This window comes from Balaenoptera ricei, chromosome 3 (assembly GCF_028023285.1).
Source record: "Balaenoptera ricei isolate mBalRic1 chromosome 3, mBalRic1.hap2, whole genome shotgun sequence".
NCBI classification, from domain to species: domain Eukaryota; kingdom Metazoa; phylum Chordata; class Mammalia; order Artiodactyla; family Balaenopteridae; genus Balaenoptera; species Balaenoptera ricei.
The window spans coordinates 105,361,697-105,378,513 of NC_082641.1; the positions used below are offsets into that span (position 1 = coordinate 105,361,697).

General features: G+C 38.6%; 1 protein-coding gene across 2 annotated transcripts in view; it reads left to right on the forward strand.

The window, feature by feature from the left end:
- Window positions 1-3,140: 3,140 nt before the first annotated feature.
- GRAMD2B (GRAM domain containing 2B) overlaps window positions 3,141-16,817 on the forward strand; it is a 104,770-nt gene continuing 91,093 nt past the window's right edge. Inside the window, exon 1 of one of the 2 annotated variants that reach the window (XM_059916975.1) lies at window positions 3,141-3,366. In XM_059916975.1, coding sequence (XP_059772958.1) covers window positions 3,239-3,366 — 128 coding nt within the window. In that variant the 5' untranslated portion in view covers window positions 3,141-3,238. The remainder of the gene's footprint in view (window positions 3,367-16,817) is intronic. The other variant, XM_059916977.1, reaches the window with a different exon arrangement.

Genomic DNA, 16,817 nt, shown 5'->3' on the forward strand with positions numbered 1-16,817 from the left:
GTGGTTTTGGCAAGGATTAAATGAGATGTGATTATGAAATTATCTAGCAGAGATGCCACATAGACTCAAAAGATATTAGGTAGTACAAAGATTCAAGAAATATTAGCCTGATTTACTGCCTTCTTCCCTCTTTTATTGTTAATTAACTTTTCAATTCCATATATTTTCTCTTCCTAGCTCCATTATTGGAGAAAGGACCTATTTCTTTTTTTTTTTTTTTAATTAATTTATTTATTTGTTTATTTTTGGCCGCGCTGGGTCTTTGTTGCTGTGCGCGGGCTTTCTCTAGTTGTGGCGAGCGGGGGCTACTCTTGGTTGCGGTGCGCGGGCTTCTCACTGCAGTGGCTTCTCTTGTTGCAGAGCACGGGCTCTAGGCACGCGGCCTTCAGTAGCTGTGGTGCGTGGGCTTCAGTAGTTGTGGCTCGCGGGCTCTAGAGCACAGGCTCAGTTGTTGTGGCGCACAGGCTTAGCTGCTCCGCGGCATGTGGGATCTTCTCGGACCAAGGCTCGAACCCGTGTCCCCTGCATTGGCAGGCAGATTCTGAACCACTGCGCCACCAGGGAAGTCCAGGACCCATTTCTTAAAATATTTTTGTATCACTCACTGCAGTTAGCATGGAGCCTTACTGATAAAATATTATTGAAAAGAAAGCTCCTTTATTGAAAAATATGTCCAAAGACTGGATGCTGACCCTGGGATTTCCTCCTTCAGAGACATTTTTTCCTGAGTTAAGCATTGCCCCCAGTTAAAATCCAAACCTGCCTGGGAAACAGTAACATGTTTCATTAGTTATAATATCTGTACTGATTAGACTTTTTTGTTTATAAGGAGCAGAAACTACCTTATAGGTTGTTGCTATTATATGAGGTATGGTGATGGGTTTGATTTTTTTTTTGATTGAAGTATAGCTGATTTACAATGTTGTGTTAGTTTTTTGGGGTTTTTTAAATATTTTATTCATTTATTTATTTATTTATGGCTGTGTTGGGTCTTTGTTGCTGTGCACGGGCTTTCTCTAGTTGCAGCGATCGGGGGCTACTCTTCGTTGTGGTGCACAGGCCCCTCATTGTGGTGGCTTCTCTTGTTGCAGAGCACGGGCTCTAGGCATGTGGGTTTCAATAGTTGTGGCATGCAGGCTCAGTAGTTGTGGCTCGCGAGCTCTAGAGCACAGGGTCAGTAGCTGTGGCACACAGGCCCAGTTGCTCCGTGGCATGTGGGATCTTCCCGGACCAGGGCTTGAACCCGTGTCCCCTGCATTGGCAGGCGGACTCCTAACCACTGTGCCACCAGGGAAGCCCGTTGTGTTAGTTTTGAGCGTACAGCAAAGTGATTCAGTTTTGTAGATAGATGGATGATACATGACATAGATAGATAGATAGATATACTCTTCCATTATAGGTTATTACAAGATATTGAATATAGTTCCCTGTGCTATACAGTAGGTCCTGGTTGCTTACCTATTTTATATATAGTAATGTATATCTGTTAATCTCAAATTCTAAATTTATCCTTCCCCTACCTTTTCCCATTGGTAACCATAAGCTTGTTTTCTATGTCTGTCTCTTTGTTTTGTAAATAAATTCATTTGTATCATTTTTTTTAGATTCCACATATAAGTGATATCATATGATATTTGTCTTCCTCTGTCTGACTTACTTCGCTTGGTATGATCATCTCTAGGTTGTAATGGGTTTGATTAATACACTTTAGTATAATTTAGCTTATCTAATATCTTTCCAACATAAAATTACAACACAAAAGGGGAACATAAGGGGAAATATAAGGGGAAAAAGAAAAATACGTATACTGCACTATCAGAAAAGGATAAGGAGGGAGGCTGGGTGCAATGCACCATCACAACTGCAGCAAGACAACACTTGGAACCAGGGTGACCACCTGCCTTGACTGGCCCAACCCTAAGAGGTTCCTAGAATGTGGGGCATTCAGTGCTAAAATTAAGAATATCCTGGACAAACTGGGATAAACCGGTCACCTTATTAGGCATCAGTAAAATCCCACTGAAACATACACTTTATCTAATTTCAAAAGTGTGCTTAGAGTCAGTACTACACACGGAACAACACAAACCTGCCCCTGGCTGGTTATCAGCTGGTTAGAGCAAAGTGCTAACAAGAGCAAGGCTAAAGGTTTGATTTCCCAGGAAACTTTGCTCTCTTCCACTATCAGAATCTGTGTACTTCACTTAAGCCCGTTGTTCTCCAATGTCACTGACTAATCACAAAGGGAAGAGAAGAGAAAACATAGCTACATTGGACCAAATCCTTCCCTGCCACTAGTAACACTGGTGAAAAACTGATGTTTTTCTTGTGAATAAACATTAAGTGATTGAAGAAGTTGAAGATCATCACATAGGAAATTTATTTTCCTTCCTGCTTTTAGTAGGGTTATAAATAACAATAATGATAATACATAGAATATTCTGCTATATGATTTCATTCTAATCTCCTGAGAGACGCATGGCTGATACCACCCTCAGCAGGGTTGGGATCACCTGTGGTTAGACAGCCAGAAGCAATGGATGGAGCCTGAGCCCTTGCCTCCTAGTGTTTTTTTTATTTGTTTGTCTTTGTTGTCATCACCAGTTTGGTAGAGGGCTCAGCCTCCTATAACCAGCAAAATACACAACCTGAATGTTGAGGCTCCCCGAACTTTGTACATATCACTTCCATAAGAACTCGAGAACTCTTCTGGTCCCAAAGACCAAGCAGCACAGCCTTAAGGCTCCTATGTGTCTTACCAAACGTGGGCTGATTATTTCCTGTATGGTAAAGGCATAAAGCACATCCACATTCCTTGCCCTGTTGATCAGGCTCAGGGGGTTAAAGAAAGCACCCCTGCTTTTAATGTTTAGAGCTTGCCTGGCTGTGCATCTCATTGTCTTAAGTTTTTCCTTTTCCATAGACTTTTCTGCCTAAATCCAGAGTTATATGGTGTTCCTATTAGTAAACTGAAAGCTGAGTTTGCCAAACACGTTTATTTCTCCTTCAGAGCAAATGGGTAGGATGAAAACTACTCTTGTCATACTTACATGTTACTCATTAACTGACTTCAAAAAAAAAAAAATTGCCTCAGCTAGATTAGGAGTCATGTGAAGAAGTAGCTTCCTGCAATGCAGGAACTGAGAGAGGCAGAAACGCAGAGATTTTCACATTACTGGGGAGGTTGAAAAATGAGCGCTTGAGTTTATTTCTTGACTTGGCGATTGACAAGTCCACAATGGTGAAGAAAAGGCTGTCATCATCCAATGACACAGCGTTCCGGTCTGAGATTCCAGGCAGCCCAAGCAAGGTGGGTGCGGAGGCCCAGAACAGCATCCCTGACAGCCCCGGCTCAGTGTTTCTCAGGTGGGTACATCCCGTCTGCCCCCCTGATGGCCTCAGCCACCCAACAGGTGTTGCTTGGAGAGCCCCTTCCTCTTCCCCGGAGGGAGGATTCTGCCAGGGAGAAAGAGAAGGCACAGCCCAGGCCCCTGGGCTGGTGGATTTTAAGGGGGTACATAGCAAAGGACGTGATCTGCTGAGCAAATAGAACTCTTACCACCATTAAGGGACAATAATTGTTAGTGCCTTCTTCAGTACTTTTTAGTACATACTAGAAAACTGGTCAGCTATGCAGTTACTCAATTCCTGACCCACTGTCAGGGTCATAGGAAGTGAAGCCAAATGGTTAAACCAAAAACCTTACTTTGGTGTCAAAATTACTGTATTATTATCAAAATAGTAATTATTAAAATATTAAAATAATTTTCTTCTTTGGACCTTTCTAAATTAAATATTAAAATAGTGCTGGCTATGCTCTGATCCAACTACTTACTGTACAGTGATTTAAAGCAGCTTTGACTAGGTTCAGAACGTATCTTCTTTAGCTGTAAGTATTAATATCTACATGAACACCACTCTGATAATTATATATTTTTAATGAAAATTCATTTATCTACTCTTTTTCATTTTATCTCATAATAATTCTCTAGCAACTTATAAAATGTAGAAATCAAGTACACGTGGAATCAGTTACAAGAAAAAGTTCCTTATCCAACTTTTTTTAAAATTGAGGTTTAGTTGATTTACAACATTATATTAGTTTCAGATATACAACATAATGATTCAAATTTTTATAGATTATACCTCATCCAACTTTGGTGTAAACTTTTTTTAATGGAGGTGACATTGGTCTATATCATTACATCAGTTTCATGTTTACAACATTATATTTCTACTTCTATGTACCTTACAGCATGCTTACCACTTAAAATTTACTTTCCATCTGATGTAAACTTTAATGTAACTTCCATGTAAATTAATCAAGTCAAGGCAGAGGAATAGCCTCCACACCTGAACTTCACTTTTCCATATTATATCCAGAAAGTCAATCATTTGATTTATTTTTTTTTTTTTTTTTTTTTTTTTTTTTTTTTAAATTTTAACCTGTGAGCCTTTTTTTTTTTTTTTTTTTTTTTTTTTTAATACTTTATTTATTTATTTATTTATTTATTTATGGCTGTGTTGGGTCTCTTAGTTTTCGTGTGAGGGCTTTCTCTAGTTGCGGCAAGTGGGGGCCACTCTTCATCGCGGTGCGGAGGCCGCTCTTCATCGCGGTGCGCGGGCCTTTCACTATCGCGGCCCCTCCCGTTGCGGGGCACAGGCTCCAGACGCGCAGGCTCAGTAGTTGTGGCTCACGGGCCCAGTTGCTCCGTGGCATGTGGGATCTTCCCAGACCAGGGCTCGAACCCGTGTCCCCTGCATTAGCAGGCAGATTCTCAACCACTGCGCCACCAGGGAAGCCCCATTTGATTTATTTTTTAATCATTTTAAATCATTTACACAAAAAAGTGCTCAAAATTATAGCCTATAAAAATTAAATACAAAATAACGAAATCACACTTCATTTAATAGCATTCGCATATCAGACTGTCAAGTGAGGAAAACAAATTCAATAATATTTAAAAAGAAGTTTTAGAGATCAAGAGTCTGAATTTATGCAAAATGTTGCTTAAAACATCTATTTAAGTTGGCTTAATTTTTCCATCTATCATTAAAATAAATCTACATAACTTGCATTATGGTCATTTGAGCAAGAGCACAATTCCAGTGATTGAAAATATAAAACTTTGCATTATTTCCATATTTTGCTGAACTTTGAGTGCTGCTTTAATTGCTTCGTCTGCCTAATCCTCCTCTTACATTGACCGTAACGCAAACTCTTCTTGGAACTCAAGCTCTAACCGGGAAAAATAAAATCAAATTAAAATGCATAGGACTTCCCTGGGGGCGCAGTGGTTAAGAATCTGCCTGCCAATGCAGGGGACACAGGTTCGAGCCCTGGTCTGGGAAGATCCCACATGCCGCGGAGCAACGAAGCCCGTGCGCCACAACTGCTGAGCCTGTGCTCCAGAGCCCGCGAGCCAGAACTACGGAAGCCCGCGTGCCTAGAACCCGTGAAAAAAAAAAGAAAGGAAAAAGAAAAAAGACAGAAACCAACAAGGGCCTACTATATAGCACAGGGAACTACACTCAATGTCTTGTTATAACCTATAAGGGAAAAGAATCTGAAAAAGAATTTATATATATACATATGTATATATACACATATAACTGATTCACTTTGCTGTACACCTGAAACTAACACAACATTGTAAATCAGCTATACTTCAATTTAAAAAAAACAAACAAAAAAAAGATAAACACTTCCCTTTACCTTAACATTAAGAATTTATGTGGCTGTTGTGGCATCCCATTATCCTTCCCATGAACTACAGCAAATCATATGTACCCTCAGATCAGCAAACCACTCAGACAGGCACAGATACAATTTATGCAGTCTTTTTATTCAACCATTCAATTCAACAAAGATTTGTTGAATAACTATTATATGCCAGGCTATGTGGAAGGCACAGCAAATATAATCATAAGTGAGATAGATGTAGTCCCTGTGCTTATGGAAGTTATTAGTTTAATGTCAAAGACAGGCAAAAAAAATTATGAATGAATGCACATATGCATACGTAATTCAAAATATTAATGTATATTTTTATAGGAAAAAATTACAGGGCAGAGATGGAGAATAAGGTGGGAAAAACTAATTTAGATTGAGTGGCAAGTCAGGGACTCTCCAAGGACGTGATATTTAGGCTGACTTCGAGGATGAAAAAAGAGCCAAGCATGAAATGATTGGGAAGGAGCAAGTTGCCCTGAAGAGGGGAATGAGCTGAGTCCTGAGGAACCCCAGCGGGGTGGCACCTGATGAAATCAGAGAGACAAGTAGAGGATGAAGGGGTTTAGAATTCTGTTCTAATCTTGGTGGGAAATCACTGGAGGGTTTAGAGTAGGGGAGTATCATGATGTGGCGTCCCCTTTAGAAGGGTATTCTGGCCTCTCTGTAGGTTATTTCCAGTTTGTTGCTCATTCAAGCAATGCTCCATCTTGCCCATGTCTCCAGTGTGCTTGTACAAGAGTGTCTGTAAGGTATATATACCTAGGAGAGGAACTGCGGGGCTATAATATGGACATGATTAACTTTATTCATTATGTCAAATTCTGTTCCAAAGTTCTGTGTCATTTATGCTATTACCAGCATTATTCCGCTTCCTCAACAACATTGCCATTGTTTGACTTTTTAATTCTTTCTAAACTGGAATGTATGAAATGGCATCTCAGTGTAAATGGTTTCAATGTGCATGTCCCTTATTAAGACAAAAGGAGCATCTTTTCAACATGTTTATTAGTCATTTTCGTTTCCTCTTCTGTTAAATTCCTGCTCATGGATTTATGAACCGCTGGGGAAGCAGAGGGGGGGAGAGAGGGTACTATCTTTTCCTTATTTGTAGATAGTTTTTGAAATACTCCAGATACTGATCTTTTGTTAGCTATGTGTGCTGCAAATGTTTTATTTCAGCATATGACTTGTCTGTTCATGCTCTCCATTATGTCTGAGTTCTTACTTTCAGTTTATCAGTTTGTTTACTTTTATTTTTCATTGAAGTATAGTTGACTTACAACATTATGTTATTTTCAGGTGTACAACATAGTAATTTGATATTTTTATACATTGTACTCCATACAAAGTTACTATAAAATATTGACTATATTCCCTGTGCTATACATTATATCCTTGTAACTTATTTTACACCTAGTAATTTGTACTTTTTAATCTCCTTCACCTATTTTTCCCCTGCCCCTACCACTCTCCCCTCTGGTAATCACTAGTTTGTACTCTGTATCTGTGCATCTGTATCTGTTTTGTTATATTTGTTCATTTGTTTTATTTTTTAGATTCTACATATGGGTGAAATCATACAGTGTTTGTCTTTCTCTGATTTATTCGACTTACTTCACTAAGCATAATATCCTCCAGGTCCATCCATGTTGTCAAAAATGACAAAATTTCAATATTTTTATGGTATATGAATAATATTCCATTGTGTGTGTGTGTGTGTGTGTATGTGTGTGTGTATATATATATATAGGGTTGGCCAAAAGCTTCATTTGTGTTTTTCTGTAAATCTTATGTTAATGTTGTGTGTATACATATATATATATATAAAACACCTTCTTTATCCATTTATCTGTTGATGGACATTTAGGTTGCTTCCATATCGTGACTATTGTAAATAATGCTGCTATGAACATTGTGGTGCATACATCTTTTCAAATTAGTGTTTTTGTTTTCTTTGTATAAATACCCAAGAGTGGAAATACTGAATCATATGGTAGTTTTTTTAAGTTTTTTAAGTAACTCCATACTGTTCTCCACAGTGGCTGCACCAATTTACATTCCCACTAACAGTGCATGAGGGTTCCCTTTTCTCCACACCCTCACCAATACTAGTTCTTTGTTGTCTTTTTGATAATAGCCATTCTGACTGGTGTGAGGTGATATCTTGTTTTCTTAATGATTTGCGCTTTCTGTGACTTAAGAATTCCTTCCCCACTCTGAGGTTATAAGAATTTTCTTATGTATTTTCTTCTAAAAGTATGTTTTCTTTTAAAACTAGGGTCCCTTCTGTATTCGGAATTTATTTTTGTTTCTGGTGTAAATTAGGGCCTCATCTAATCTTTTATATGGATAATGAATTCTCCCACATTATTTATTGAATAGTCTTTCCTTTCCCCATTAATCTGCAATGCCAGCTCTGTCATGTATCACTGTCTTCATTACTATCACCTTATAATAAAAGTTTTGTTATCTGATGAGACAAGACTTCTTACCCACTTCAGAAGTGATTGTCTACTTTTGACCCTTTGCTCTACCATTTAAATTTTAGAATTTTAGAATTTGGCTTGTCACATAAAAACTTTTTTTAAAAGTTGAAATTGCATCAAATCTATTGCTCAATTTGAGGAAATTTGACATTTTATGGTGTGAAATATACCTATTCATGCACATGGTGTGGCCTCCATTTATTTAGGTCTTCTTTAATATCCTTTGATAAAGTTTAGATTATTCTACACAAAGATCTTACACATCATTTGTTAGATTTATTCCTAGGTACTTTACAACTTTGTTGCTTTTGGAAATATATTTTAAATTTTATTTTGTTGATGTTGTACAGAAATGTAATTAAATTTCTAAATTGATCTTATATTCCACATTCTTACTAAATTTTCTTATTAATTTTAATAATCTGTAGACTGAGTTTTTTGTAGACAATAATATTATTTGAAATTTAAAACGTTTTTTACCTTTCGGAACTTTGTCCTTTTAAATCTTTTTTATTTTATTATACAAGCAAGGAACTCCATTATAATGTTGACTATAAATAGTAATTCCAGGCATTCTCATTTTGTTCCTAATTTAAAAGGGAATGCTTTTAACATTTCAGGTTTTATCAGCCTTTCGCATATTAAAAAAGTTTCCTTCTTATTGAGGTTTTTTAAGAGGTTGTAGAAACTATTGAGTACTTTCCTGGCCTCCACTGAGATGATCCTCATTTGAAAATCTCTGGCACTCATAAAGCGCACAGTACCTCAACATTCAAAGTTCACAAGTCATCACTTCCCAAAATACAGAACACTGGACAGCCTTGAAAAACATGAATTGCTTTAAGCTTTATAAACAGACTGAAAAAGGCTCTGGAGAATTAATAGTTCCATAAATTAGTCATTCGGCAAATAAAAATCAGGTATTTTTTAAAATTAGTTTTTGGAGATTTACTATGCAAATTACCATTAGAGCTATTGCTTTTAATAAATTTGTTTCTCCAAAATATTTCTTTTTAGAGTATCAGTCTATTTCAGTTTTAGGGAAAGATGGAAGTTGGCCAGTGGAGCTAATGTGTTGAATGGGGTGCCATGGGCTTTGGGAGGCACAAACAAGGTCCAAGATGACAACCAAAGAGGGCAAATATGGGGCAGTACCAAGCTGGAATGTGAAACCAGGGAGGGACCAGCCCAGGCCTACTCATACTAGCCGTGCTATGGTTTGGGGACCACTCCAGGCTGCAGTGGACAGTGACCTTGGCAGGTCCAAGACAGCCTTGAATCACATTCACTATGCCTCCTCTTAGTGGCTCCAAAGATTCTGCTTCTACTCCTCTACTCATCCAGTTGTCACCAGTGAGTAGAAGAGGAGATGCTGGCCCTTCTTCCCTTCCACTCTACCCTCCCAAGAGCGTTGCTTTTTTTCTTAGCCAATCCCACTTCTGCTTTTAGGGAAAGGATAGAAGCACTATTTGGTACCTGAAGAACAGGAACATAGTAGACATCATATCTTGACCCATTTTTACTAGGTAAGCCCATGGCCTCAGCTTGTGTTCATAGGAATTGTAGGGTTAAGAGTGATATTTAGAAGCTGAAGGGAGGCTGAGTTCTAGGAAATGGGCTTCCTTCTCCGGGAGCAGGGATGAGGGGGTAGCAATCAAAGAAAGTAAGACTGTGTTAAGAGGAAAGATAATAGTGTCCTGAGCACAAGGCAGGTATTTCAGTGAATGGACTAAATCTGTTCTTAGTGGGTGAGGTCAGGGTGGCAGGACCGGTGAACTCTGCCAAGCCTTGGGGCTACCAGGGTGTTGTGAGGCGGGGCTGTGGAGGTTAGAATAGGAGGTGACATACAGATGAATAGGCCTCTTTGATAGGAGAGTTAGAATTTTCCAAGAAGGAGAGCATAGCACTCTCCAGTGCTAACACTGCCAGGAGAGAAGGGACCTACAGTCTCTTTCCCAAACTGTGCCAGGCACTTTCCCACAGTCTACTAATACAAAGCACTCAGTATTCTCTCAATACACATGTTTGATCATGTCATCAGGCTTTTGTATGTGCAGGATGTCTGAAAATTCCTATTCATCTTTCCAGATGCACCTCCTGACAGGTCTAGTATAACATCAAAGGAGACTCCCCTTTGCCCCCTTACTTCCACCCTCAGAACTAGCAGCCTTTTCTTATTTGTCGGTACCATATTCCATGTTAACCACTTTCCAGAATGTGTTGCCATCAAGGGAGTGTTTATTGTAAAACCAAAGAAGCTTAAGCTTCTACCCTCATTTATTTGGGCCCCTTCCAAGGCCCTGGGAATGTCCCTAGCAAGATGTTCATGTAGTCGTATATTTCTGTCAACTTTTCAGATAATATTTTAACTACAATTATAATTGCTCTCTCTTTCCATTCCAATTTTCCCTCTGTCACATTCCTCTCCAGTCAGGTAGCCAGGGGCATTTTTGGCACTGTGAGCTAAGGGGAAGTTGTTTGGAGATACATTTAACTTGAGATTAGTGGAATGTATTTATGTGATTTGCCATCATTTCTATGTGCATATAAGTTCTTGCTGGTTGTCCTGGCTTCCAGGAATACTCCAATAAGCAAATTCACCTTGCTTGGTGACACAGAAATGCAGGGCCGGAGATGGTACCATCGTCTAAACATGTCTGACAAGTGCCATGCATCAGAAGTATGAAAGGAATGGAAGAGAAACAAAGATGGAAATGTACAGAGCCAGAAGGTGATCTCTGGCAAATTCTTCCCATCACTACACGTGTAAATTGTATGGATTCTGTTCTCACTAATGCCAAGTCACAGCAGAAATTCTCTCCTATTAGGACTTGATACTTGATGACGCAGCTGATATAAGTATACCAAACTTTATGCTTATTGCACAGTTTATCAGAATCCCTTGTTTATGGGGCACAAACCCAAGGTAATACTAAAAGCAGCCATTGTCTCTGTATGTCACATAGTACATCTTAGCATGACATTATCAAGAATAGGTTTGAATCTGAAAGAAAATGTCTAACCTATCAATAAAATTTAAGCTTTTTCTAGAGAAAAGACTAAATTATCTCTTATTGAAAATATTAAAAAATTCTTGCGATATGAAGAGATCAACAAGTATCAGTTAAAAATAAGAAAATAGCAGAGAGTATGTAAGGCAGTTGATTTATGAGTGTTACATTAGTTTTCTGGATTTGGAGGTATTGATGGAATTTGTCAGCTATTTCCAAACTAATAACTTGATATCTTTTCTCTTTCTAAATAAATACTACCTTTCATGCCTAATTTTTTATTCATAATTTTTCTTAAAGAAGACCCTAAATTTGTATAAGCGTTAGGCCCACAAAACATTGATCTGCTGCTGATTCTAACTGCTTCTATGTCTGTGTTCTCCAGCAGACCTGAGCCTTTTGGTTTTAAAACCTCGTGGAAATCTATTATGGATGAGTTCAGCTTAAAGTCCCATTTTCATTAAAAGCTTTTTATTGTAACAGATTTTAAAAAATCAGGTTCATTTATGTGCCTTCATCTCCCTCTCTCTCTCTCTCTCTCTCTCTTGCTCTTGCTCTCTCCCTCTCTCACCTCCATGTTTAACAAAACAAAACCAGCCAAGGGTAATTGAAGTGGAAGTTCTAGGAGTTGGCTTCCATGTGTATCTGTATGGGCCTAGATGAGGGCAAATGGAAAGATCTGCCAAGAAGTCCACAAGTGATGAATAAGTGTTTCTGTATCAGCCAGCAGTAATAATAATAATAATAATAGTCTCCCCTATTTGCACAGTGGCTTACTTGTGGGAACTTTTTACAGATGTGACCTTATAAACTTTGGTGGCTTTTCACTGTGGTAGATGGATTATGGCTACTCTCTATGTTGCTTAGGTGAGGAAAGCAAGTAACAGAAAAGGAAGAGAAGTTTTCTGTTGTTGCCGTACGGCATAATCGAACCAACGACATTAGTTCAGATAGTGAATGCGCAGCCAGTTACATGACTGAAATAGCATTATCCAACCTCATTAACCAATTTCTTCACCTGGCTTGGCTCAAATTATTTGGGCTATTTCTGAAAATCAAATCCATCTTCAAGGGTCATTTCATTCAGTTTCTTCATCACACCCAAGGTGATTTTTACAACCCCAGAGGGGATACTATGTTTCAGAAGTAGGCATAATTCTCTGTTTGAAAGACTGAAGACTTTTCTGGGATTCTGATTTCTACACTGAGTCGTTATATGATCCTGTGAGTTTCAGTTAAATTTATCTGTAAAAAGACAATTGTATTTGCTCTATGTACTTTTTTTTTTTTTTTCTCTATGTACTTTTGAGTGGTGATAAAAGAACAACTATGGTGGGTAATTTCTTTTAACAGAAAGTTATGGAATACTTTCTATAATCTCTGTGTAGGGATTATCTGTCTAGGAAGGACTGCCTGGTGTACATCTGGTTTCATCACTTTCTAAACTGTGCAATCTCTCTGTGCCTCACTTTCCTCAATGGCAAAATGGGGATAACTGTAGGATTGTGGAGAGTATTAAGTGAGATAATAGAGAAAGCGCTTGGCACACAGCAAATGTTCTGACACTAGCTGTGATTATTATAAGGCAGTGGGGGAGATCCACAGAGGAATAATGGTAATATTCACTTATCACCTAGAGCTCTTAGAGGCTAGGAATACATCCTTGCCTCTGTATCCCCAGCACCTGGCACAAAGAAGAAACTCTACAATGAGGAGAGACTCTTGTGGAGTAAAGAAATGGCTAAAGACCCAGCTCCTGCTTCCAGGGGCTCCAGTCTCTGTTGGTAACAGACACACACTCAGGCAAACATAGAGGGTAGACAAGGCACATGTACCTTGAAGTTTAAATTATTAACCTAACTCTCCAAACAATAATCTCCCACAGCATGTTTCCTCTTAATCCCCATGTTGCAATACTTAGATCTGGAAATAAACTGCACATTTCAAATGTTTAGTGGGACAAAATAAACTTTGCCAAATGTGAAAGACTCACAGCTGCCAGGATGATCCTGGAGAAAAAGAAACTTGTAGTTTATTCCCTCCAATAAACCCATAGGGGCAGAACAGTGTGCCATGAACAAGCCTCACTCCAAGCATGCTCCTGCGAAAAAGAAAAGAAACCTGACAGCAGGAATGGTCAGGTCATACAAGTGTGTTCATTTATCTCGGAGCATTGTCCTTTGGACTGTGAGGAGAACACCCTGTGATCTGGTCGGCTTCCCGTCACATCTCTTGCCCTCTTCATGCCCCAGGGAGATCACACTCCAGCCACAAGTGCTAGCTCTGGACCTTTGAACCTTCTTTTCTGCCTACAACACATGGGCAGAGTCAATTCTGAGCTGTCCTTCAAAGCTGGACCAGGTATCACTGCCTTCAGAAAGTCTATCCTGACCCTATCTCCCTTTCTCTGGGCTCATTGTACCTTTTGTTTATTTCCATTACAGCATTTATCACACACTGAACCTTGCTTGTTTTTATATCTGTCTTTCTTCCTTACTCTCTGCCTTTTATTCCTAACCAATCACTCAGCACAGTTCCAGGAACAAACTAAACAATGATAAGTGTTAGATGGATGAATAAATGGTGCTGGGTGATGGATAAATAAAGAGCTCCCCTGAGTTGGCAAGCATGGCTGACCCTTGCTGGGGCGCTGCTGACCTCACCCCAGGAAGGCTGAGGGTCAGCAGACCAGTCAGGGCGTATAAGTCGGTAATCTGCTCAGTGCAGGGAGAGCAGCTAATGGCAAAGTCGGGTGACCTCTCAGATCTTCTGACTCCGAGTCCAGGACCTTTTCACTCTTCCACAGTGATTCATTATTAGATCGCAACTGGTATTTGCCTCACTGTGGTCCCAAGTGTTTCATCCTTGCCATTGGGAAAAGAGAGGGAAAAATTACACAACTGAAAGGCTACAAGGAACAGTATAGGCTGAAACTCCTGTTTCCATAAATTTAAATATAAGTTTAATTTTAGCTTAATTCTACACTGAATTAAAGTTTAAAAATAAACCTAATTACTATAAAATTGAATTAAATTAGATGTAAAAGAAATAATTTCATAAAACATTGGTTTATAATTTAATAAATAATCCCTTACACATGCCTCACATTTTCATATCTTCATGCCTCTGTGCCTGTTTTCTCTCTGCCTCGGATAACATTTCCCTCAAGCAATACTTAACCAACAAGTATTTTGCATTTTTGCAATATCCTATCGGTTACACAGGTCAGCCCTGTGTATTCAGTGGGGATGGGGATCATACAAGGGGGAGAAAATCAAGAGGAGGGGATCACATGGGCCATGTTGGAGGCTGACCACCACAAGAGCTGTGGGTGACACCAAAACTACCACATATTTCTAATCTGAAAGGTGATATATGATGAAAAGGCAGTAGCCTTGGAGTTACTCAGACCTGTATTTGAATCACAATTCCAGCGCTTACTGCGTCACCTTAGTCTAGTTATCTAATCTTTCCAAACCTCAGTTTTCTCATTTGTAAAATGGGGCAAATAACACGTACCTCTTAGGACTGTTTTGAGGATTAGGTATGCGTAATATACCGTGGCTGGCAAGTAGGACACTAAAGAATTGCTGTTATTATAGTTACAAGGTAGGCAAAGTGTTGCTATAGAAACACAGTCGGAAGTCATAATCCACTCAACCCTGTGTCAAACCTTAAGGGTTTTTTTTTTCCTATTTGTTTTATTATCCCCATACATTCTTTTATAACTTACAAAGGACTTAGTGAGAGCTAAACACAGGGGGGTAAAAGCAGATGAAGCTAAAAAAAATACTGTTTTTATATATTTGAAACATGGAGAAACTTGAGGACTTGAAGATCCAAACTTGAAGAGCCAAGCAGCAGTCGAGTGATTTCATTTCTCCTGTATGACTGAAGTCTATGTTATGATGATCTCAAAGAAATATGAAAATAAGGTAGGGGGAAAAAACCCACCAGTAGTTTCCTCAAATCAGTTTCCTCAAAATTACAGTTCTTCTGGGAAAAAAAAAAAAAAAGTAATTATCTCTAGAAAAAAAAGACAGGTTCAAATGGTCAAGTTCTGTCTCACATCAAAATGAAACATTTTCCCAACACTGCTACCTGATTACAAGGTGAAACAATGTTCTATACTCAGGAATTCGAGAATTTGGGCTTTGGCTTTGTTGTAAATTTGTCCAACCTTAGCTTCTTCTCCAGTAAAATAACCATAAAGACACTAAGAGAGGAGGCTTCTTCATATCTGATGAAAAATATTATCTCTCCAAATTCATCTGCTGAAAGAATAGTGGAAAGAGCCCAGGCCCAGCCCTGACAGGCTTCCGTGACCAGGAACAAATCACTGACCCTCTCTTTTTCCTCATCTTACAAAATGGAGAGGTCAGGATTTTTCCAGACAACTGAGACATTAAAAGGAGAAAAAAAAAAATCAAATGAGGTGATATATATATAATTTTAAAATTACAATCTCCTTCTGGGGGAAAAAAGTGAAGAATTCTTTTCAGGTATTATTTTATTTTTATGGTATTTTTTAAAAATTTTATTTTACTTACTATCTGAAGCGGTGGTTTACCATGAAGCTAATGAAGCTGAAACTTTAGGGCCTATCATTTGAACGAAGCTCTTCTAGTTCAATACTCACTCTTTGCACCTAATTATGTATTTTTTCTTCTGAAAGAATTCTGCCATATTGTACGGCTTTAGGCCGCACAAAACTGAGTCTGCCCCAGTTGCTGTTGTTAACATAACGCTTCCTTTTTCAACCAAGACTAATTTGCTAAATGTTATCATCAATATTTCACACCAGGAAATGGGAAAGTATTTAATAACAGCTTAACAAATCTATGCAAGAAACTATTGTGATGGTATGAAAAGGTATTTCCAAAATGATTGATTTCTGAAAAATATGGGAATGAAACTTATCCCCTACATAGACATAATTTGGGGGGAACGTTCATATTGTCATTATACATGCTGACCACATTATATAATCCATACATACTAGAGTATGTGACATATATTTAATGTAGAATTTAATTTTAGAATAAAACATAAAGATGGTAGCATCTTTAAAAGAGAGAAAAAAGTTATCAGATCTTTTATTTATATGCATTATTATATCCTATATTTGGCGGGGGTTGAAGAAGTAGAGATTCTGGAAATCCAAAAACTACTCTACTAATAATAATAATTCCTCTTTGAGTTGAGAAGTAGCATAGAAGGGTAGTTAAGAACACCAGGGCCTCAGCCAGATTGCCTGGGGGCCCATCTCATCTGAGTGGCTCGGCATGTCTGTGCTTCATTTACCCCTCCTATTAAAGGTGGGGGAGGGTGATAGCTCCTACCTCACAGAGCTGTTGTAAGGATTAAATGAGTAACTGGACTTGAGAAGTGCTTAGAAAACTGCCTAGCATATATAAGCACTACGTAAATGTTATTTAATACACCTTTGGCTGATTTCTAACTTGGGCTGTCATCCCACAAATTGCTTTATCAACTTTGGTAATGATTGAAAATTTTTCATTGTATCCTACTGTCGTTCTCCCACTAATGACAGCATCTTGCTTCTAGATCACCTACTGAATTGCC